At 53.5% G+C, this 22,128-nt stretch overlaps 6 protein-coding genes across 6 annotated transcripts; 4 read left to right on the top strand and 2 right to left on the bottom strand.

Moving 5' to 3' along the window:
* Positions 1-116: 116 nt before the first annotated feature.
* A1O7_00359 (uncharacterized protein) lies at positions 117-1,283 on the top strand (the record flags this gene model as incomplete). Its single annotated transcript, XM_007754401.1, has 1 exon — positions 117-1,283. One exon carries the CDS (start codon positions 117-119, stop codon positions 1,281-1,283), a length of 1,167 nt encoding a protein of 388 aa, XP_007752591.1.
* A 380-nt stretch (positions 1,284-1,663) lies between these two features.
* On the top strand, positions 1,664-3,002 carry A1O7_00360 (uncharacterized protein; the record flags this gene model as incomplete). The annotated part of the gene is made up of 2 exons (XM_007754402.1): positions 1,664-2,048; positions 2,104-3,002. 2 exons carry the CDS (start codon positions 1,664-1,666, stop codon positions 3,000-3,002), a joined length of 1,284 nt encoding a protein of 427 aa, XP_007752592.1.
* A 105-nt stretch (positions 3,003-3,107) lies between these two features.
* A1O7_00361 (uncharacterized protein) lies at positions 3,108-5,063 on the top strand (the record flags this gene model as incomplete). Its single annotated transcript, XM_007754403.1, has 1 exon — positions 3,108-5,063. The coding sequence occupies one exon, from the start codon at positions 3,108-3,110 to the stop codon at positions 5,061-5,063; it is 1,956 nt and encodes a 651-aa protein (XP_007752593.1).
* A 959-nt stretch (positions 5,064-6,022) lies between these two features.
* A1O7_00362 (elongation factor 2) lies at positions 6,023-8,921 on the bottom strand (the record flags this gene model as incomplete). Its single annotated transcript, XM_007754404.1, has 7 exons — positions 6,023-6,033; positions 6,090-8,334; positions 8,389-8,503; positions 8,556-8,634; positions 8,688-8,736; positions 8,834-8,857; positions 8,913-8,921. 7 exons carry the CDS (start codon positions 8,919-8,921, stop codon positions 6,023-6,025), a joined length of 2,532 nt encoding a protein of 843 aa, XP_007752594.1.
* A 908-nt stretch (positions 8,922-9,829) lies between these two features.
* A1O7_00363 (uncharacterized protein) lies at positions 9,830-11,828 on the bottom strand (the record flags this gene model as incomplete). Its single annotated transcript, XM_007754405.1, has 3 exons — positions 9,830-10,438; positions 10,494-11,673; positions 11,728-11,828. 3 exons carry the CDS (start codon positions 11,826-11,828, stop codon positions 9,830-9,832), a joined length of 1,890 nt encoding a protein of 629 aa, XP_007752595.1.
* A 450-nt stretch (positions 11,829-12,278) lies between these two features.
* A1O7_00364 (uncharacterized protein) lies at positions 12,279-22,055 on the top strand (the record flags this gene model as incomplete). Its single annotated transcript, XM_007754406.1, has 2 exons — positions 12,279-12,337; positions 12,392-22,055. The coding sequence occupies 2 exons, from the start codon at positions 12,279-12,281 to the stop codon at positions 22,053-22,055; spliced, it is 9,723 nt and encodes a 3,240-aa protein (XP_007752596.1).
* Positions 22,056-22,128: the final 73 nt, after the last annotated feature.

Here is a 22,128-nt window from a genome sequence, read left to right on the forward strand (position 1 = left end):
GAGCAAATGATGTCATTCGCGTAGGTAGGGATGCTCAACTCCACGAAACGACATTTCCCCCCTGTCGCCCTTCATCTACTCCTTGATAGCGCGCGAGAGATCGCTCTGGTGCCAACATGGACGGGAACGAGGATCGCGTCGATGCCATCTGGCAGATTGGCGTCTTTGATGCTCACTGTCACCCGACCGATATCTTAGCGTCCATCAAGGACATCGCCAACATGAAAGCCAAGGTTCTTGCAGTTATGTCGACCAGGTTACAAGATCAGGACCTCGTTCGCGAAGCTGCCGGGAGATACCTGCTCAAGGACTCACGCCCGGACTTCTTGGAAGATGACTCAAGATACGTGATTCCGGCGTTCGGATGGCACCCCTGGTTTTCACACCAGCTGTATAATGATCTGGACAAGGATGTCGAGCCGGACCAGGTGCAGCACTATGAAATGGTATTGACACCGAAGCCGGCAGATATTGGATTCATGCAGGCTCTACCGCGACCGCGATCTCTCCGCCAGTTTCTGCAAGAGACGGAGGAGAGGCTGAAAGAGTTCCCATATGCGCTCGTTGGAGAGGTCGGGTTGGACCGTTCTTTCCGTCTCCCAGAAGGGCCGAGTTCCATGACAGGCGATATGAAGGGCAAAACCGGGGGCTCTGAAGAAGAATATACACCCGGATCCCGGGAGGGGAGACCCCTCTCACCTTATCGGGTCAACATCGACCATCAAAAGGCCATCCTGAAGGCCCAGTTCGGACTTGCAGCAAAGCTACGTCGGCCGGTGTCCGTGCACAGCGTCCAAGCACACGGCTTAGTGTTTGAAGTCATGGAAGCTCTGTGGAAGGGGCACGAGAGACCTTCAAAAGCACAGAGAAAGAAAGCTAGGGAGGCGGCAAAGGCTCATCATCCCGATGATGACGAGAAGTCGCAGCAGGTGGCGGAGCAGTCAAAGGCATCTCCATTCCCGCCGCGTCTATGCATGCACTCCTACTCCGGCCCTCCAGACGCGCTCAAGCGGTTCCTCGCGCCCTCCGTTCCTGCGGACATCTACTTCTCGTTCTCCATGGCGATCAACTTCTCGAATGCATCCACCGCAAAAGTCACCAGTGTAATCAAGGCGGTTCCGGATGACCGAATACTAGTTGAGAGTGATTTGCATTGTGCTGGGGAAAGGATGGACAAGCTTTTGGAAGAGATTGTGCTCAAGGTGTGTGAGGTTAAAGAGTGGCCAGTGGAGGATGGCGTGCGACGGCTGAAAGAAAACTGGATGAGATTTATCTTTGGCTGAAGAAATCGAGTGCCCTACTTGCAGCAATTTCAACCTCGACGACGCGTAAACTGCGATTGGCAACGTGGCCCTGGGTCCGGAGGAGGCAGCCTGCCCGCTATCGATCTTACTTACTGAGCAACCCTTCATGTCGATGGTACGAATTGATCTACTGGGCGGTGAAATGATACTATGCGGTACTGTGAAGCGTGCCAGCACCCGGTTGAAATCTTCAACAACAAGGCAGTTGAAACCACTGCCGGACCTGTTCGCGCGCTTTTCTTTCGTCGCGTCCAGGGTGCCAACGTCTTGATCGTCATCACCCGAATCCCTGTCGAAGCTCTTTGTTCTCTGCTATAATGGCGCATTCAAGCGAGACTTGGCCTTCTGAGACCGCAACGATGCTACCGCCATCCCAGAATGTCTTCCGTCTTGACCCTCCAGAGACCTTCAGATACACGGACTTCGTCATCCAAGCACCACGTCCGCGAGTGCCTCACAGCATGACCGAAGAAGCCGCAGGAGCCAAATACCCACGTACTCGGTTGAAAAGATTGATGCGAGTCGTGGAAGCTCGCTTAGGAAAGAGCCGATGCTTTTTCAGTGAAGCTCAGCCGAGAGATACGAAGAAGGACTCACGATTCAACATCACCAAGCTGTATGCGCTATATGAGGTTGAGCACTGGCCTGGAGCCCTTGCGCAGTACGAATGGACGCAGTTCGTCATAGCAAACATGGAACGCGACGCAATCCGTGAGCAAGTCGGTCCCGAAGTGAAGCTTGCCTGTAAGTGCTCTTGTTCCGGGCTACTAATTGATCCGCTGCTGACATTGTCACGCAGTGCCCATGCTCCCGTCCTCGGCTATACCAAAGTATCAAGAAATGATGCGACAAGAGGGTTTAAATCTGATGAGAAGTATCCAGCCACCTGGTCAAATCAATGGAGTAGTCTCGGGCGGAGGTGGCCGTGTCTACACCTCCCGCGACCCTCGAAGAGACGAGTTACATGATCGACCTACGGCACACCATCTGTCAGAGCGGCCTCATTTAATGGTGCGACTCCCTGATCTCCCAGACATCCGCCGGACCCTTTTCGAGATCCCCAGTGGTCAGCTTCAGGCAATATCTCGAAACGATCAGTTATACCGGAATACCTGCGACAGTCACAAGAGCTGGGTCCAAAAGGAGTCAAAGTCGTTGACCAGCCACTACATACGTTGCCTTGGTCGCGAGCCCGATGCAAATCTCCTGACTTGGACGCAACTCAAGGCCGAGGCGAGGAAGCTGATGGGAAGCACCCTCTACCAGCTGATAATTCAATGGCTGCGACAACAACCCAACCTCAACTTCGAGCTCGGGGACGGAACAGAACTTGTTGACCGCCAACTGTCCTTCTTGGCCATACGCATGAACCACCATGATCCCATACCCAACACGGCGTCACTCCAAGTTCAGACCGAGCGCGGACGCAGACACCGCATGGTAGCCATGCATCAGCAGCGGCAGAGCTTGAGGCAATGGACGATAGCAGTGGCGGAGCAATCTAAGTTATGTATCGGCGAAAGATATCGGAAAGAAGTCGACCACGTCCTCGACTATTGGAATGGAAAGACCGAAAGCCTGGAGGATTTCAACGAACGCAACAGAAAAGAAAACACTGGTCTGAAACTCGACATGCTTCCGGTGGGTGCGCAGCAACCTGCCGCTACGGCGCAGGTGCAAAAGCAGGATCGGCCATAAGGGCAGAGTCCCATTCAGGCACAGGTGCACGACCAGACTACCCATGGTGAGGTGTCGGCCCGTGACCAGAAACAGCCGGTTGACCACACGCAGCTTCTGGCGCACATGCAACAGAAGGCTCAGACACCGACTTCAGGTCACACTCAGCGCCAGGTGGAAGCTCTCAACGAAGCGCAGACGCAGCCGCAGTCGTTGATACCGATCCAAACACAAGGACACAAACCGAAGTATGGGGACACCGAGATGCCAGACTCGAACCAAGCGCCGGTCCATCACCAAGTGCAAGCGGACACACAGATGGCTGACACCGCCCAGGCAGAAGCAACGGAGCCCGCTCAGCTACAGGATTGTATGGAGGTGTACACAATATCCCCGGCCGAGAGCCAGACGCCAGCACGGAAAGAAGCTCAAGACGAGGTATGCAATCAATCATATGAGCCGGAGCAAGCTCAACCTTTACCGCAAGTCCAAGCGCGAGTACAACTCGCTGCAAGTCCGTGCGAGGAGGCATCTACAGGAGCTTCGAATCCAGACCCTATGGAAAACGTCGTGTACGAGCATGTGCAGGACGAAGGACTTGGACAAACACAGCAAGGCTCGCTACGGGCACAGTCTCCAGCGGCAGTCCCAGCGGCAGAATTGGCATCAGTTACAGCGCAGTCGGCAGCTCCGGTTCAAGTTCAAGAACACGGACCGCTACACGCACAGCAGTTGTTCTCGTTCCAAGCTCAAGAACAGATTCAACAGCACGCACAAAAGTTATTCCCATTCCAACCCCAAGAAGAGAGTCAACAGCACGCACAGAAGTTGTCTCCGGTTCGTGCTCCGTCAACGCAACCGAAGCCGGCCAAAGCATCCGAGGTGTCTCTTTTCCAGGGGGTGATTCAGGCAGGGCTGCAACATTCGCTGCAAGGGGTTTTACAAGCATCGCTCGACGCGTATGATGTCGTGGCATTGACTTTGCGTGGTCAGATTCAAGATAAACTGTCAATCGGTGTCCAGGGGCAAGGACAGATGCTATCGATCGAAGTGGCCCAACCTCAGCAGGTGCCGCAGGCAGAAGAACAGCTAGCGAGCGAGCAACAGAACAACGCAGACCGAATGCTCGAAGACGGACGTGTCCAAGAGACAGTGCCTTCTGGGGAGGAAGACCAGACGCAAGCAGAACAAGGAGAATCTCAAGAAGCACAATTGCGCGCCGGTAGGCTCGAAAATACTGAAAAGCCCGTGTGTTCCAAGGATGGGGAAGCTGCAGACGATGGGTCTCGGCGTCTGACTAAATTCTCACAAGCACAGCGAGCAATGGATGGTAACGTCGACATTACCTGCCCATCGAATCCGGGTATCCAAGAAGAGAAGACTGCAGGCGCACACCCTCAGATTGACAAGTGCCACCATTGCACGAAATCCAAGTTGCGCTGCAACGGTGAGCGACCATGTCAATTCTGCATCAAATACCGCAAACGCTGCTATAATCTCAACGAGCGACCAGCGCGGAACATGAGGGGCCATAACCTCAGGGCAGGTGGTCGATCTACAACCAAGGCTAGCGAGCGTCAATTAGCAGCAGCAGCAGCAGCAGCACCGGAAAAAGCAGACGACCGAAAACAACCTCGACAGCCAAAGCCCGTGCACCAAGTGTCGTCCACGCAGCAAGGATTGGCAGATCAATCGGTAGCTACAACCACCACGCACAATGAGGATGCAACGGAGCCAGAGCCGGACACTCACCTTACAGACCACGACGACCACGGATTCGAGCGTCTCGGGAGTAGTGCCGCCGCAAGCGAGAGAACCCGTGCTGCGCAAAGTCAGAGTGAGGAGGACCAGACATGTGATGATGATCACAAGGAGCATCAGCGGCAGCAGCAGCAGCAGCAGCAGCAGCAGCAAACAACACAGTCTCAACCGACCAAACCTGCTAACGCTAGGAAGCCAAAGCAGGAAAAGGAAACTGCCCGTAACAAGGCCCGCAACGTCACCACGAGGCTGGCGGAGCAGAAGGAGGCAGGAGAGGACCGTCGGTCGTTGCGCGCGATGGCGCATCGAGGCCAGACCTAGGAGAAGAAGGCGTGTGTGTGAGGTGGAAATGCACTACGATGAACGTATGACATGGAACATGAAGGACAAGGCAGTGCGGCGCGGTGCATTGCTGTGTGGTAGCGATGTGAACGTGTCTGGCGAAGAACCGACGATGGACTGGTCAAGCTGTTGAGTACGGTAGGCAGGCTGTTTGTTGGGTATGTAGTTGAGCTGTCGAGCCTTCGAGCCCTCGAGCCCTTTAAGCATGCCCCATCAAGAACTGTCATTGATAGATGATATCGGCGCCTCCCATGAATGACAGCTGATGCTGTACAATCGTAGCGGCAAGGCCATGGAAGAGATATCTATGTCCCATAACTTGTACCGGCCGCTGGCCGTCACTACAGCCAAGCGATCAGGAGTTTCTTGTAGGTCCTTTACGTAGTCGGTACCCTACCTGTTTGGACACAGTGTTCAAGGGGGTTGCACACTGTACGAGACTGTATGAACTGTGCGGGTATCCGTTGCGCGATGAGCCTCGAGGTTGTGGGACGATGTTGGGACGATTCTGGGATTCCCCCCTTTCATGTAACAGTCGGGCCACATGAGGATGACCCATCTGTGCCACTGATGTCGACCGTGAGAAAAGACATAGTCCTATTCAACAGAATCTCGATTGTTCTCTACCTACAGGCATTTATCTATCGGCTTTGCGTTTGGAGCAGACGAGACATTTATCTATCCTCATCGCAGGGCCGAAAACCCCAGCGTATCAGGACCGTTGCAATGACTGCCGTCATCATCTCATTCCATGGCATTCATCCCTACAGGCTCGACATCCACTTGATGCCCATTTCATCACACCTTGCTTTGAAGCCACCTCGTCATAATGCTTTCGGCGTTGCTGTCATACAAATGCTTGCGAAACCATAACCTCTGGTATGCAGTGTCGTAAAGTCATGGTTTTATCTATCACTCTTTGCAGGACGAGTGGTGCTTTACAACTTGTCTGTAGCAATGTCAGAAATCTGTGCACACTGGGGCGATAGAAGCATGGGGACTTACCGTAGTAGTTGTCGTAGCCTGGCACGTTCTCCTTGAGACCCTTCCTCTTACGCATTTCCGTGACAATCTTGCCAACCATGGTGTTGGGGTCAAGAGGCGAACCACCAGGAAGAATCTGCCAGTGGTCGAAGACAGATTGAGGGAAGGCTTGGCCACCGGTACCGGCACGCAGGTCGGCGTTGAAACCGAAGGACTCCAAGACGGGAAGGTAGGCCTTGACAGTGAACAGGGGAGTACCGACACGCTGTTCCTCGGAGAAGACGTGACCTCTTCTTCGGGTAAGGACACCGTAGATGCCGCCCATGGCTTGTTCGGGCACTTGGATTTCAACCAGGTAGACGGGCTCGAGAAGACCGGGCTCGGCCAACAGGGTTGACGCATAGAGCACACGTCTAGCCGTAGGGATGATCTGACCACCACCTCGGTGAATGGCATCCGCGTGGAGGGTGACATCCATGATGTTGAATCGAATTGACCGCATGGGCTCTTCGGCAATAGGACCTTCACGAGTGGCCCATTGGAAACCAGACACAAAGGAGTCCTTGATTTCGTTGAGATACTGAACGGCCTTTGTCTGGTCAACCAACAAGTTGGGACCGGTGGTATCGGGACCAAACGCCCAGATCTTTCGAGCGTCGGTGACATCCCAGCCGTGGTCATCGGCAAGAATACGAGCACGGGTCTTGAAGTCGTCACGGGGATTGATTCTTCCTTCCTCAATTTCCTTGGACACTTCCTCACCGAGAGGCTCGGCGATGACGTACAGGCGGTTGTGCTTGTTGGGTGACTTGGACAAAGCGGTCATGCTGGAAGCAGCGCCAACAGTCTCACGATAGGCGACGACGGGGTCGCTGATTTTAAGTGGCACGCCGGCGTGATCTTCCTCGAGATCCTTCAAGCAGATTTCCAAGTGCAATTCACCAGCGCCGGCAACGATGTGCTCGCCGGATTCCGAAATTTGAGTCAGCACACAAGGATCTGACTTGGACAACCGCTTGAGACCTTCGACAAGCTTGGGCAAGTCGTTGGCGTTCTTGACTTCGACTGAGCGTCGCACGACAGGAGAGACGGAGAACTTCATGACCTTCAAGTTGTGCGCGGTTTCCGACGTAGTGAGAGTGCCAGACTTGAGCAGGAACTGATCAATGCCGACAAGCCCAATGATGTTGCCGGCAGGCATGTCGTCGATGGGCTCGACGGTTCTGCCCATCATGAGGACCGTGCGTTGGATGGCCTTGACGAAGAGATCTTCCTTCTTGCCGGGAACATAGTTGGGGCCCTGGATACGGACCTTCAAGCCAGATCGAACCGTACCAGCGAAGACACGACCGAAGGCGTAGAATCGACCCTTATCGGAGGTAGGCACCATCTTAGAAACGTAGAGCATGAGATCGGCCTTGGGGTCACAGTCGCGGATAGCAATGCAGGACGGGTCATCGGCAGGACCCTCATACAAAGTCTCAGCTCGGTACTTTTGTGCAGTGACAGGTGATGGCAGGTGGATAACCATCATTTCCAGAAGCGCATCAGCGGCTGGCAGGAATTTCCTCATGGCAGCCTTGAGAAGGCCCTTGCCGGGCAATTCCTTCTCCTCGCTGGTGATCTTGATGTCCAATTTGGCGCAAAGGTCGACAAGCTGGTCGACTTTGCCCTTGGTGAAGGCATCGAAGATCTTGAAGATAGGATCCAGGATGAACTGGTTGAAGGCACGCTCGAGTCGTTGACCCTCGTGCTCCCCAACCTTTGTCCACTTCTTGGTCTTTGGGTTGAAGTAGCTGTCACCCCACAGACGCTCCATCATCTTGTTCTTGTCCACGCCGAACTTCTTGGCATATCGGACGGCGAATTGGCGGATGGTGAAAGCCCAGCCGTGGAGGCCGGAACCGAAAGCGACAGTACCCTTCTCGGGCCAAACTTGGACATCACCGAGAGCCTTGTCAAGATAGGTGGAGATGATGACGTTGACGGATTCGATTGTCCGCAGGAAAGATTGGTACAAATCTTCCTTTTGGACCTGCAGTTCGAGGAGAGCACGATCCACCTTGTTGATGATGACAACGGGCTTGATACGCTCACCAAGAGCCTGTCGCAGCACGGTCTCGGTCTGAACGCACACGCCTTCGATGGTGTCGACAACGACCAGGGCACCGTCGGTGACTCGGAGAGCAGCTGTCACCTCGGACGAGAAATCAACGTGGCCAGGTGAATCAATCAAGTTGATCAAGAACTCATTACCATTGACTTTCTACGAATTATATTAGTGGGTGAAGAAAGTGTGGCTGCGCATGAATTTTCGTACCTGTGGGATGTCCTTGAGATCCTCCTCGTTGGGAAGGTGAGCGTACAAAGAGATGGCAGTGGACTTGATGGTGATGCCACGCTCTTGTTCGTCTTTTCTCGTGTCCGTAAACCGACTGATGGATTGTTATTAAGCTTCTTGTCTTGATTCTCTTGTGCTGCACCTACGCTTCGCCTGCTTTGGCTGCCGAAATAATACCAGCTCGCTGGACGAGGGAATCGGTCAAGGTAGACTTTCCGTGATCGACTGTGATTCTTGTTAGTCTCAAGATGCTGTGTGACAAAGCTTTGGAGACCAACCGTGAGCAATGACGGACATGTTACGGATATTTGCCGGCCTGTCCATCAACTACAATTGCGTTGTTAGTCCGCGCCATTTGGAATAGTCCCATGATCATCCCATCCGATAGTAGCAGGGTGTCCATCAGGGTCAGATGGCGACTTACAGCGCGGATCTCGTCGACGGTGAACTGTTGATGTGTTAGGCATAACCATGCTGATGTTACTTCTGGTATCTGAACTTACGTTGACCATCTTGACGGTATTGGGTGTTGAAGTGCCTTAGAACGGCGGATTGGGCGCTCTCTTGAGCTGACGAGGAATTAGGGCACAGTTGAGGGTTCGCTCAACCTGTTGGAGCACTTAGCGTCACCTGCGCTGAATGCGATGAGGGAGACGATAAGAAGTGCAGCTGTACGAAGCCGCGCGTTGACGGTAAAGTACTCGAAGGGGAGAGGTGAAGGAGGGGCTCTGAAAATCCTGGTGGTTGATAATTCAGCAGTGCGGGCCACTGCCAAGCATCACATGAACCCCACCAATGTGGTGAATGGCAATCGAACTGGTGGCGGTGTCTCTGACCTGCCCCGGAGGCTGCCCGGAGTTAAGCAAGTCGTGGCAAGTGACCAGAGTGTGACTCGGACTACAGTACTAGGTGACTACGAGGTACATTCAAGTGACCGAGGTGTGACTCTTGACTCCTACGCTTCGCCAATTGTCTGTTTCAGATTACTGTGAGACTTGTGACTCACCGAGGGCATCCAATGGCGAACCTTCTGTACCATCGACGAGAGCTTGATCAAGAGGCAATTCGTGGAAGTGTTATTCAGGTCTGGCGAAGGTGCCTAGGAGTCATCGTTGGCCCAGCGTTCGTGATCTTGGAGCACTAGAGTAAAGGTACAAGTAAAATCTCAGAGAGAAATCCTCACTCCATTTTAAGCATATTCGTCCTGAAATCTAGTAGGACCATTGGCATCTTGATGAGAGGATAGAAGGATTCTTAATGCTGGTGGTTGTAACGATACTCGCTTGAACGCTCTCATTGCCCAAACGTCCCAAAAGAGGCTGTATTCAACAGTCGAGAGGAGCTTTCTTAAGACTAACCACGAAGCAGCTCCTCGGCCCCGGCTGGGGGCATTGCACATTGACAGCAAGGCTTCCCGGCGTCATTTCCACACATTGTCTTCCTCAACCAAGCTAGCATACTGTCCTTCTCCGCGCTCCGTGCCATTCTGGTTCAGTGGCCGACCTCGGTCTCCTTCATCTAGTGTGTTGCTCTCATCATCGCTCACGGCCCTCTCTGGAGCTGGCGGCCGTGACGGCACCTTGCTTGGGTCGTAACCTTGGCGAATGTCCTCGCCTTCTGGGGCTTCTTCGTCAATACTGTAGGTACGAACAAAGTGTCGCTGCGGCCTGCGGTTCCAGGCATCGCTGCCTTCCTTGCGTGCTCGCACGATCTCTGCTTCTTCTGCTTCTGTATCCTCCACGACGAGGTCAACCAACTGGCTGCGATCTGATTTACCCGAGGCCGAAGGCGACCGCTCCTGTTGTCGTCTTAATTTGGCTTCAATTGCACCCTGTTGAGAGGAGCCCTCGGATGGTGAAGTGCTTCGGTTTTTGCCTTTCCGAATGTGCTCTTGTAGTTCACTCCGACGCCGCGCTTTATGGTCTCGGGTAGGCTGAAGCAGATTGCGATTCGTGGCTGTTGTCAGTATATCGGGATTGCGCCGCATCCAGTCCTCACGCCGTGCTTCGTGTGCTGTTATGACGTGATACTGCACGCAACATTAGCAAGAGGTCTCCTCGAGTCCGGGAGACGGGACAACTCACATTCCAATCACCAAACTCCAAAGCTCGCGCGTTGGTATATAACCTCTCGTCCTCGGCGTCAATGCCGATCTCGATATCTGGCTCGGTAGCGCGGTACTCATGCGCCTTGCCTCTGGATTCAGGTGCTGGAGCCCTTGATACAGCATCTTTACCTAGTAGGGGGGTCCGACTGCTGGCATCTTGTGGCTTTACGATCCAATACTTGCCTTTTCCACCTCTCTCATACCTCATGCCGTCCATCATCCGGGCCACGCGCGAATGGGATTCCTCATGAGCGATAACGTTGTCACCAGAATCGAAGCTCCTGTAATCATAATTCCTGCCCCTGAATGTCTCCTTGGTGTCTTCAATCAAATCCCTAGGGCCAAATGCATCCCTTAGCGCATATCTGACCGGGAGACGAGCGGCTGAAATGGTCACATCAGCATAGTCGTGCCACGAAAATGCGTACCAATGGGAGATGGCGAAGATGGGCATCTCGAAGCAAATCAAGGCATCCTGTATGGCTGCAGCCAGGTTGTCGGGCGTGTAGCCGGGGACGTCGTTGGGAATGGCGCCAAGGAACTGCAGAATGGAGAGGAAGAAGCCTTGCCAGTAGGAGGCAAAGATGATGAGTTTGATGCACAGGAACTTTGGCATTGGTCGGAAAGGCTTGAGGTCATTGTGCATACAGACCCAGAACATGGCCAGGAAGTACAAGCTCAAGGTCACGCTGACGTTGTAAAGAAGCCCTGTCCAGAAGTAGCCCGAGTCGGCCGAAATGTACCCTTCTTTGTATGTGTCGGTGGATTTCAGTATGATGGTGGCGACGCCCAGGACAGGCTTCAGCCAGGCATACTGTAAAATCCCCCGTTTGATCAGCAGGAAGGTATGAGGGTCCGATATGTCCATTTTCGGGCAACACAGACTTATGGGCCACGGATGAGAGACGGGAGGCCTCCCATGCGTCATGATAATCAGAGAACGCTCGCCTCCAAGGAAGTTGATGAGAAGCTGAACGAAAGTGTAGATTGTGAATGCCTCGTAGATGTCGCGCAGAGGATCGAGGTAGAAGGCAGCTTTGAGGGAGACGATGGAAGCCCATGACGCCGCCGAGTAGATGGGCACCATGAGAAGAATTCGGATAACATATCGTTGCAGCAAAGGCTTGCGGTAGTTCTTGGATTGAAGCCATATCGACCTGGTGCGCGGTTAGCAGCGAACGCGACTGCGCACTATGAGGACAGGCACGTACAACACTGAGATCAAGGTGGCTACCAGCGACGCGACCCCAGTCAAGATGATAATGACCCTTGTGAGCTTGTTGCCCGTGCCACCACTCGACATTGCGTCCATGTTGCCTCGAGGCAGCAGTGGAGAGACGAACTGGCAACTTTTTGTTACCTAGAGGTGGTGATGGGCATGGTTCTTCTCGACTTCGGGGAGCTTGAGCAAGAGTGCCTTTTCTGGGAGATGTGGAACTGGTCTTCAGCCAGGTGACATGCGCATGGGATGGAGATATAGGGTCGTGCACCGTGATCAAGAGGAATGGCAGATGATATCAAGTCAACGGCGTTTCTGCGGGGAAATAATGTTCTGGTCATTGTACTGTGTACATCGCACGTGTGCTTCCACCACTCACAGCAGCTGCGCATCTCGACTCTGTCTTTCTGCGTCTCTTATCCTTCAACATCCTGGGCAGACGCGCTTTCTCCCTGTTGCTTGCCGCGGAAGGGTACAGACATGCTACTTCGTCGCAAGTGGCAGCCATGAGTGACTTGTCATGCGGAGACCGGCGCGTGCACCATGTCGGATAATAGTGCCTTGGTCGGCGAGCCTATATCAAGGAATACTTCGTTCAACTGGTAAGTATCCAGAAGGCAAGGATGACACGACGCCTATACACTGACTCTCCCCAGGACATGGTTTGTGGAGCTCGCGACAGCTTCTTGCCTGACGCTCTTCTTTCTCTTCTACTTCAATCGCCTGTTCGCTACTCTTGTTTCCTATGGCATAAGGGCCTGGACGTGGCACAAATACAGAGCATGGATTGACATTCAGGCGCTCCAGTTGTCCTTTCTGGCCGGTCGGGTCTTCTTCAAGGGTGTTCGCTACCATGCTGAGAACGAGACGGTCTTGATTCAGAGTGGCTACATCACGTGGAGGTATTGGCAGTCATCCTCGCGGCAAGTCGATCTGAGCGATTCGAGTGAACATGAGCAGAATCCAATACAGACCGAAAAGAAACGCTCACCAGCAGACGGGTCGGACGAACCACAACCACCGTTGACGGACCCTGAATCGGGGCGAGTGAGGAAGAAAGACACTGCAGACGCTCGCATTTCGATCTTCATCTCGGGCTTAGAGTGGTTCGTCTACAACCGTACCCCGGTCTACGAGTCCATTGTGCAGGACGTGTTGGTCCACGAGGTCAGGCATGGCAGCTCAGACTCTCCAGCTACCGAACAACAGCACGAGCACAAAATGCCCAAGCTTCGCCACCGCAAGGATGCAACAAGGCCTCACTCCAAAGATGCACCCAGCAGCGACATCTCCGCCGACAGTCCGCTTGGCGAAAAGCACGAGCAGCAGTCACCATTCGACGAGTTTCAGGTCCCCGTCGTCCGTGCCGGTACTTTCACGAGTGTGGCCTCAGGGGTAGACGTGCCAACAGCTGATGTCCCGTCCTTCTACAGCTGGATCCTCCGCGTCCTTCCAGTTGCGGTCGAATGCTCGAAGGGCGCAATTTCCCTTGGAAACGAGAACACTCGAGCGCTGGTTGTCACGACCTTCGCGTCCGCCAAAGGCCATATCGATGCGGCTGCCGCTGGGCCCGCAGACTATTTTCGGCAAGTCTTCGATTTCGAAATCGAGAAACCAAAGGTCGAGATGAGGCCCAACCCTGATTTCCGTAGGTCCCAATTCGCGGCTGCTGAGAGGATCATATTGGCCGCCGAGTCGCTCAGGCATCGGCCACGCTGGTGGCACGTACACCTCGACGTACGACGTCGCCTGGTTAGAACTTTCCGCCGCCTCAGGCGTCTCCTTCCCGGCAGCTCGCGAGGCTCGTTACGTACTACTGCATCGCAAGAAGACTATGACAAGAAGCTATATGCTTACGACGAATTTCAGGACGACAACCGATCATGGCATGGCCTGGGCAGGTATATGGACGAGGACGAGCGCGACGACCACGAAGGCTGGTCACACATTGACTATGCGAGATTCTCCCAGATTCTAGACTGTCCTGCAGTCCATTTCAAATTCTTCTGGGACATGGCGGGGAAGGTACTGCAGGAACACGCCGAATTGGCAGCTCAAACAAATATTGACGACATTAACATGTCCAAACCTCCGTCCTATGGCATGGACCTGGTCGTCAAGGGAGGCTACGTCAATTATGGGCCTTGGTCAGACCGGCTCCGCCTTGAACTACAGACAGCCTTCTTCCCAAACCCCTACCGAACCATGACACCAGCTTCCCCAGTCAAGCCGGGAGAAGCTCGGCAGTATACGATGATGACAATACGTGTCCACCTTGAGGATGAAGTCAGCCTTCGCGTGCCGACAAGAGAACGATCAAAGGACTGGCAATGGAGGAATGGGGCACATGCTGTCCGCGAAGCAGCTGCAGCACGAAAGCAACGTGAGAAGAGACATTTTCGATTCCGCCGCTCCGCGAAGACCAAACTCGGTCCAGATGTTCGCCCATTTGGCTGGCTGACTGTCTCTGCGGGACAAGACTCGACTGTACGATATGATATGGACATGTTACCCCGAGCCGAAGGCTACAGGAATCATCTGCATCTCGACCTCAAGAACACAAAGGCAACTTCCAGTGTTAACCACGCCCTTCTCTGGCGTTGCCCGTCGCAAAAGGTGTCCTGCGATCTGTCGAACCCGCTGGTATGGAACGGTCTTCATAGCTGGGGCTTTGATGTCGAGAGCAATGCTATGGAGATGTTCATCCTGAGGGACCACATGATTATGCTGACCGACCTCGTGAGCGACTTTACGGCTGGACAAAAATCTGACTACATGACATTCGTGCCTTTTATCTACCGGCTTCATCTCACATTCCCTGAAATGAAGCTTTTCCTAAATGCAAATGACTACAATATCATTGACAGTCCGAACGACCTCGAGGAGAACGCGTTCTTGATCCTCGGGTTTCAAACACTTGCCGGGGATGTGGATATACCCATGCAGTACTTTTCGCCCCGTCAGAGCTCTGTTCAGTTCATCGGAGAGGGCCACAATGCGTCCTTGGAACTCGTCACTCCTGTGTGGAACACGCTCAATACCCTAGCAGAGAACACGACCATGATGACTCTGAAGCAGCTGAATCTAGAAGGCTCGTACAACTACTACCCGAATGTATCGCCAAAATTGACGGACTCCTTATTCATGACTATTACGGGTTATGCCCCCAAGTTCTTTCTGCACGGCTATCTTATCCGCTACTTCATGAATGTCAAGGAGAACTACTTTGGCGAAGATCTTCACTTTAGGACCCTTGAGGAGTATCAAGATATGCTGGCTGGAAATGAACCACAAGGGCCACGACCGGGCACCAAGAAGGATAATGACCTCGACGTCATCCTGACAGTCCGTGCCGATAGTGCAGCTGTGCTGATGCCGGGCAATATTTACTCCCGGCGTGAAAACCTTCGTGTGGATATCTTGCTCGTGGAGGCAGACATGCGTTTCACCAACTACTACATGGATCTGCAAGTCAGCTCAAGTCCACTTGAGGCTTCGATTGAGTCAATCTCGCTGAAGCACAATCAGCCGCGCAGCGACATCACGAATTGTCAGTTGTTCATTGAGGGAGTCGGGATCTACGGCCATCGACTTTTCGGATCTCCGCCGTTGGAGCCGACCTACGCCTGTCATTGGGACATCAACGTTGGTGAGGTGACGGGGGAATGCACTTCGAAATTTGTCCAGACACTGCTCAACGCTGTCATGGCCTTCATTTACACATTGGACGACGCTGAAAATTCACTGCCACCTCTCAACCGGACCCCTGTACACGATGTAACATTTCTTAGAGCTAACCTTGCCGGTCTTCGTGTCTGGCTCGTTGCAGGGGCTGCCGCCTACATGATCGGTCTATCAGAGACTGATGTCTCTTTCAGTGATTGGGCCAATTCCAGCTTTGCCAAAAAGTTGAGGGCAAGCGTTCCTAAAATCGAAGTTGCGGCCGTGGACTACAAGTGCGCTTTACGACATCACGAGCGCAAATCAGGCCCTGTAGAGACTTATGGTTGCTTCGAGACCTCTCTTCGGATTGGGACACTGGATAAAACGGATGACTTGGCCCACACACGAGCATTGCAGCAACAGCATATTCGCTATCACGATCAACGGACTCACCGAGCGGACTGGCTATTAGACAGTCGTAAGCACTATCCTCCCAACCACAAGATACCTGAATGGGCCCGCGATCCCCCTGCTATGCCAATACCTGCAATGCCTGAGCCTTTGGGTACACCAGAGAAAACAAGTTTTCCTGAACCGGTGGATAGATTTGGCCGTAAACGCTCAAACCGCAATAGCTCCTTTGTATCAGTCCCTTCCCTCAGAAAGTCTAGCGACTCGTATGTACAACATCAGCCGCGCCCAAACCCAGATACTTCTTGGCGACCTCTCTCTGAACGGCCGGCTACGAACGAGAGAACGAACGAGAGACATCGCCTCGATCATCTACATGTTCAACATGGAGATGCCCACAACGCACTGGTTACCTTTTCCAGCCCATGGACGCCACCTCATTTCACACTGCAGGAGGTCCAGCCCGAGAAAAAACACATGCCACAATTACTAGATCCACGACGGAATGATTTTGCGTCCTTGACAGCGCAGGAAAGCGAACATCCTGAGAACGAAGGGGACGAGTTTGAGGGCACTCCCCATAATGGCGTTATCTTCATGGTGCAAAACGGCCTGACCGGATTTTGTTCCCCAGCACTGTTTCTCTCGATAGGTGAGTTGATTACGGAACTCATTGCCGACCATCCTGTCGACCAGCTGGATAAGATGCAGATGACAGTAATGAAGCGTATACTCGAGACATACAAGCATGATGATCAGGGCCACATTGTTGATTTCGCTGTACAAGTGCCGTTTGCACATATCAGATTTGTCAACAGTCTGACGCAGGACGGAGGCATCCGTCCATCGAATGATCAGTACGATGTGAAGCTCACCGGCACCCAGATGATGTACCGACTTTCACATCCCAAAACCGCTCGGCCAGGGATTTCTACTCCTCATAGCCAGCTCGCGTATGGATCTATTCAAAACTTCTCCGTCTCTGTCAGAGACGATGCTTTTGCTTCCGGACAACCATCTGCTCACGCGGCAGTGTCCCTTGCAAGAGTGGGATTCTGGTTCTCTATGAAAGAGGAAGTCAATTCAAGACTGCAGTTGAGCAACTTCGACGTCGTTTTGTGGGCGGAACAGCTGAACAGCATGGCGGCTCTGATTCAAAGAACTGTGGCAATGGTTGATCGTATCATTGGCGCCTTCAAAAGCCTCGATCAAAGCTTCAAGTCAAGACATCTGATCTACCATTTGACTCAAGCAGGCAGTGCGATCGCAGATCCCGTATTTCTGACGAGGCCGTCTTACGTGCTGAGAAGCGCCGACAAGCACGTTCGCCTGAGCGACTCGTGGAAGATCATTTCTCGTCTCAGGTATATTTTCGCTACCGTCGAGAAAGACAAGGGCAGAGAGTTTGTCGAGAAGTGTGGCTGCCCAGATCTTGAGCTGAAAGACCTGGACAAGCGTCAAGTTTTGTCTTCCTTCGAACAATGGCGAGGATGGGACCACGCCCGTGATAAGGTGCCGTTCATGATCACCTTGTTCGAAACCCCGGGCAGTCGAACGCCTGAAGCTTCACACAATAGCCTTGTTGTACACTCCGAGATTGTAGTTGGGAAGCTAGGAGTCATTTTGGATCCAGGTCCACGGCAAAGCGATTTTGCTATCCTAGGTCTCGACTTCAATATCATCTTGCAGCGAGGACAAGACTCTGGTGTTAGCAGCAATACGCAGAGGGTTATTCTTCAAGCGTACACTGCAGACACATCACTTCACCTCAACTGGGCTCTCGTGGAACTGGCTCGTCAGTTGATCGAGCTGGGCGACCCTCTCGCTCTGAGTCCTCCCAGGAACGATGCGCCCGTTGCACATAGTAAAGAGCCTTTGAGTGCGACAAGAAATCACTTTACTGTCGTGGTAGGCACTGATGCAGCGTCGATTCACCTTACCACCATCAATCTCAAACTCAAGTGGGCGGCTGAAAGCTTTCGAAGTGCGTTTTCTTTCTCCGAAGGAAGCTCTGGGCCAGCAGTATCCTCATTCACTATCGCTGCAAACACCGCAATGGCCAAATTCAGAGGCCCGACCCGTACGTTAATGTTGTGGCGCATCCGCATGCCCAAGCTGTACGGCTCAATCTGGCCACAAGCGGAAAATCACTTTGAGAACCAGAAGGTGATTGTTCAGATCTGCGCCGCTTCGAACAGACTCAGGTTTCAGATGAAGGAAGAACTTGTGAAGATGCTTGTGGTCGCGGACTCAGTCGTACGGGACGAAGTTGCTACGATCATCCGCCTCATCGACGAGATTCCAAAGAGCCAAAATAATCATGAGACAGTAAAGTCGACTAATCCACCAGGCCTGGACCTGAACGTTGACCTACGAGTGGCCATGTTTTTGGACGACTACCGCTTGAATTTTGCCATCCTTCCATCACTGCAATACGCGATTGCAGGGAATGCAGCAAGAACATCCATTGTTCCTCGACGAGACGGGGGCCTGGATATCAATCTTGACATCAAGGAGCATGAGCATTTGTTCGAGGTATCCCAAGGCAGGTCTATGGATAACTTGCCTCTCCTGACGATGCCACCGATAAACGGTCATATTTCTGTGGTACCGGCGGCCTCTTTGATATCCTTACGGGCTCGTATGACTGTCGAGCAGATCAATCTCGAGGCATCCGGAGTCCGGGCTTGCTTCGACGCACTGAACCAACCTGGCGTGGTCCAACTGATACCCGATGCCAAACATGCAATCCAGCAGATTCAAAGCTCGGTGGACCGCGCGCTAGGATCGAGATCGAAGCCCAGACAGCTAAAGAAGGAAGACGCAGCTCTGTTGCTTCGCTACGCAATACATGGCACTCTGGCGGGTGTCAAGATCCACTTCAGCGCTCCTTCAATCCGAGAGGACCAGGATTACCGGGCAGACATGGAACTTAAGCTTCGGGGCACGACCTTGTTATTGCACAATGAGATGGACAACCCAGCCTCGATCCAGGAGCGCCCACAATTTACCCTCAGTACTCAAGGCCTCGGTCTTGGGCTTTACCGGATTACGAGTCACACCCGAGAGAGTTTCGGGACGATATCTGTGGGCATGAAGGCCTCAGGCAAAACAGAGACTCTGGGGAATGCGGGTAAAGTCCAGGTCTATAGAGCCTGGAGTGACGGATTGACCGTTGAGCTATACGAGGAAACCGCGACGCTTGCCGTCGATATCATTGCCTTCTTACAGGACCGCATCAAGCTGATGAAACTGGCCGACCGCGAAAGTAATATCCATCACATACGGAGATTGACGACAGCCGGTCTGACAGACCGCCTGAAGCCGAAGGAACAGCTCTCCGAGACGGGCAGTGACGGTGGTGAGAGTATCGACGGCTCTTCCACGGTATTGTATGACTCGACCTACGCCCTTGACCTCGGAAATATCTTGTTACGATGGAATTTGACCAGTGGTTCTGGGCCTTCATCTAGCCACGAGACGGAAGATCTGGTGTTTTCCATACGCAAAGTCGACCTGAAGACTCGGCAGGAAGGCACTGCTCGTCTTGCAATCTCAGACACGCAACTGCAGATGGTTCCCAAGTCCCAAGCCGAGACTCCTACTGCTCGCACAGCGAACTCTGCGCTACTGCCAGAGGTGGTCTTCGGGACCGGCTATCTCTCGACAAAGCATGAGCGCAGAATCGCATTCCAGGCCAAAGGTAAAGCTCTCGATCTTCGGTTAGCATCCGACTTCATCATCCCTGGGCATTCCCTGCAAAAGTCGTTCGGCAATGCTAGTGGAGAGTTGCGTAATGCCAGAGCAATCTACGAGACCGGCCCAGCGGCTCCACTGGCTGCACCGAATGATCTTCTGGGTGGAAAACGCCTGGCTTCGCTCCTGGTCGATGCGGATTTCGCCGGTGCCGTCGTCCATATCAGTCCTCGCGCTGAAGTCGAACACAAAAGTTCCGCTTTCGGATTTCTAAAAGGTCCTAAACGATCTCGCGCTGGCCGTTATGGTCAAGCAGTCCAAGGAGAAGATGTTTCTTCCGCAGTACTTCAGGCTCCTGGGGTTGCCCTCAAAGTCGAATACAAAGACGATAACAAAGGAGATCCGTCGCTCAGCACTGAAGTCAGAGTTGCAGCCTCCTCGAACACACTGTATCCCACAGTCGTACCTTTGATCTTGGAGATATCAGCCAGCGTGAAGGAAATTCTAGGTGACGATCAAGTGAACACTGCCGGCTCTCCTGCACCAACAGAGGCCCGCAGCTACTTGTCAGACACAGCCCTCACGAATCCTAATCCAGATGCCATCTTCGGCCGCTGCAAATTGAATGCCGGCCTATACATCCAACCGCAGGAGTTCAGCTTGAGCTGTCAACCAATTGCCAGGGTGGCAGCCACTGCGAAATTTGCCGACATCTTTGTTAGGATCAATACGGTGTCGGCCCCTGATCAGGAGCGTTTCTTTGCCATAATCACGACATTCAACAAACTCGAAGCTTCAGTCCAGCATGTATACTCTCGAGAGTCGACCGCAAGCTTCGAGGTTGATTCTATCGTCATGTCCCTGATGAACAGCAAACATGTGAGCGCCACACCAGGCATTTCCGCGATCCTCAACATCAGCCCCATGAAGACGGACATCAACGCAAAGCAGCTACAGGACTTCCTTCTGTTCCGAGAGATCTGGTATCCTCCAGAGCTACGAAGCCGATCAAAACCCTCGACATCTGCCGCCTCGCCACTCGATCAACAGGCATATGCAATGCAGCGCTATCAGGAGCTCTCTGGAAAAGGTACACTACCGTGGCACGCCATAGTGTCTGTGCAGGAGCTACAGCTCGTGGTCGATCTGGGACAAGGTCTCGGCAAATCCGTTTTTACAGTCTCCAAACTCTGGGCCTCTTCGCGGAAGAACAGTGACTCTGAGCAGAACCTGTGCATCGGGTTTGACAGAGTCGGTATCGATAGCACTGGCCGTATGAGTGGCTTCGTTGAGCTGGAGAACATGCGCCTCCGGACGTCCATTCACTGGCCTGAGGATGCCGCAGCCAAGGCTCGTGCTCCGCTGGTCCAAGCATCGATCGGTTTCGAGCATTTCCGTGTCAAGGCAGCCTTCGATTATCAACCATTCGCTGTTGCGGACATTTCCTTCTTCGACTTCCTCATGTACAATGTCAGGCACGGGCAAAAGCACGACAGCGACCGGCTGGTCGGGATCGTCAACGGAGGCAAGGTTCAGGTGTTCTGCACCACAGGCACGGCAGCCCAGGGTCTCGCTCTCGTACAGGCATTTGAGAGACTGGTCCAAGAGAAACAGGAGGCATATAAGACTTCGCTCCGAGATCTGGATAAGTTCCTGCGGAGGAAGTCAGTGTTCCCCTCCAACAGCTGGACTGCGCCCGTTCCGGCTCGGCAGCACAGAGAAGAGGGAGTGAGCAAGAAGGGAACCTTCACCCTGCATACCGATGTGATCGTCACTCTGGGGGCCTTGGACGCCGGTGTCTTCCCGAACACGTTCTTCGACAATCAGATCCTCAAAGTCGAAGCCACAGACGTGCAAGCTCGCTTCGCCGTTGCGACAACGCAAGGCAAAACGCACAGCGGCCTAGGCATGACCCTTGGACAGCTCCGCGTCGCTCTCTCCAGCGTCAATCGAGCCACAACCAAAGCCCTCAGCGAAGTCTCGGTGCCAGATGTTGTTGACCGCGCAACCAGCTCCCGGGGCGGCACGATCGTCAAAGTGCCTCGCCTGGTCTCGTCGATGCAGACATGGCAAGTCGCAGATTCAAACGTCATCGAATATACCTTCCGCAGCACGTTTGAGGGCAAAGTCGATGTGGGCTGGAACTACGCCCGCATCTCCTTCATCCGCGGCATGTGGCAGACTCATTCTCGCGCGTTGGCCCAACGGCTCGGAAAACCGCTGCCACCTTCAGCTATCAAAGTCACGGCCGAGCCGCCAACGGCGTCGTCTGCCTCCGGCGGGGGCGGCGACGCAGGTGGCGCTGGGGGCGAGAAAATCACGGCCGTGGTGAACGTGCCTCAGAGCAAGTTCACGTACGTCGCGCTGGAACCTCCCATCATTGACACGCCGCAACTGAGGGATATGGGCGAGGCGACACCCCCGCTGGAATGGATCGGACTGCACAGGGATAAATTGCCGGAGGCGACGCACAGCATTGCCATTGTGTCGCTGTTGGAGGTCGCGAGAGAGGTGGAGGATGCTTATACGAGGATTTTGGGCGCCAGTTGAGAAGTGGTTTTTTTTTCGTTGGCATAGCACTGGAGTTCTACTGTAAACGTGTCCGGGACAAAACAACACGATG

Source organism: Cladophialophora yegresii, assembly GCF_000585515.1.
Source record: "Cladophialophora yegresii CBS 114405 chromosome Unknown aczIN-supercont1.1, whole genome shotgun sequence".
In the NCBI taxonomy this organism is placed as follows: domain Eukaryota; kingdom Fungi; phylum Ascomycota; class Eurotiomycetes; order Chaetothyriales; family Herpotrichiellaceae; genus Cladophialophora; species Cladophialophora yegresii.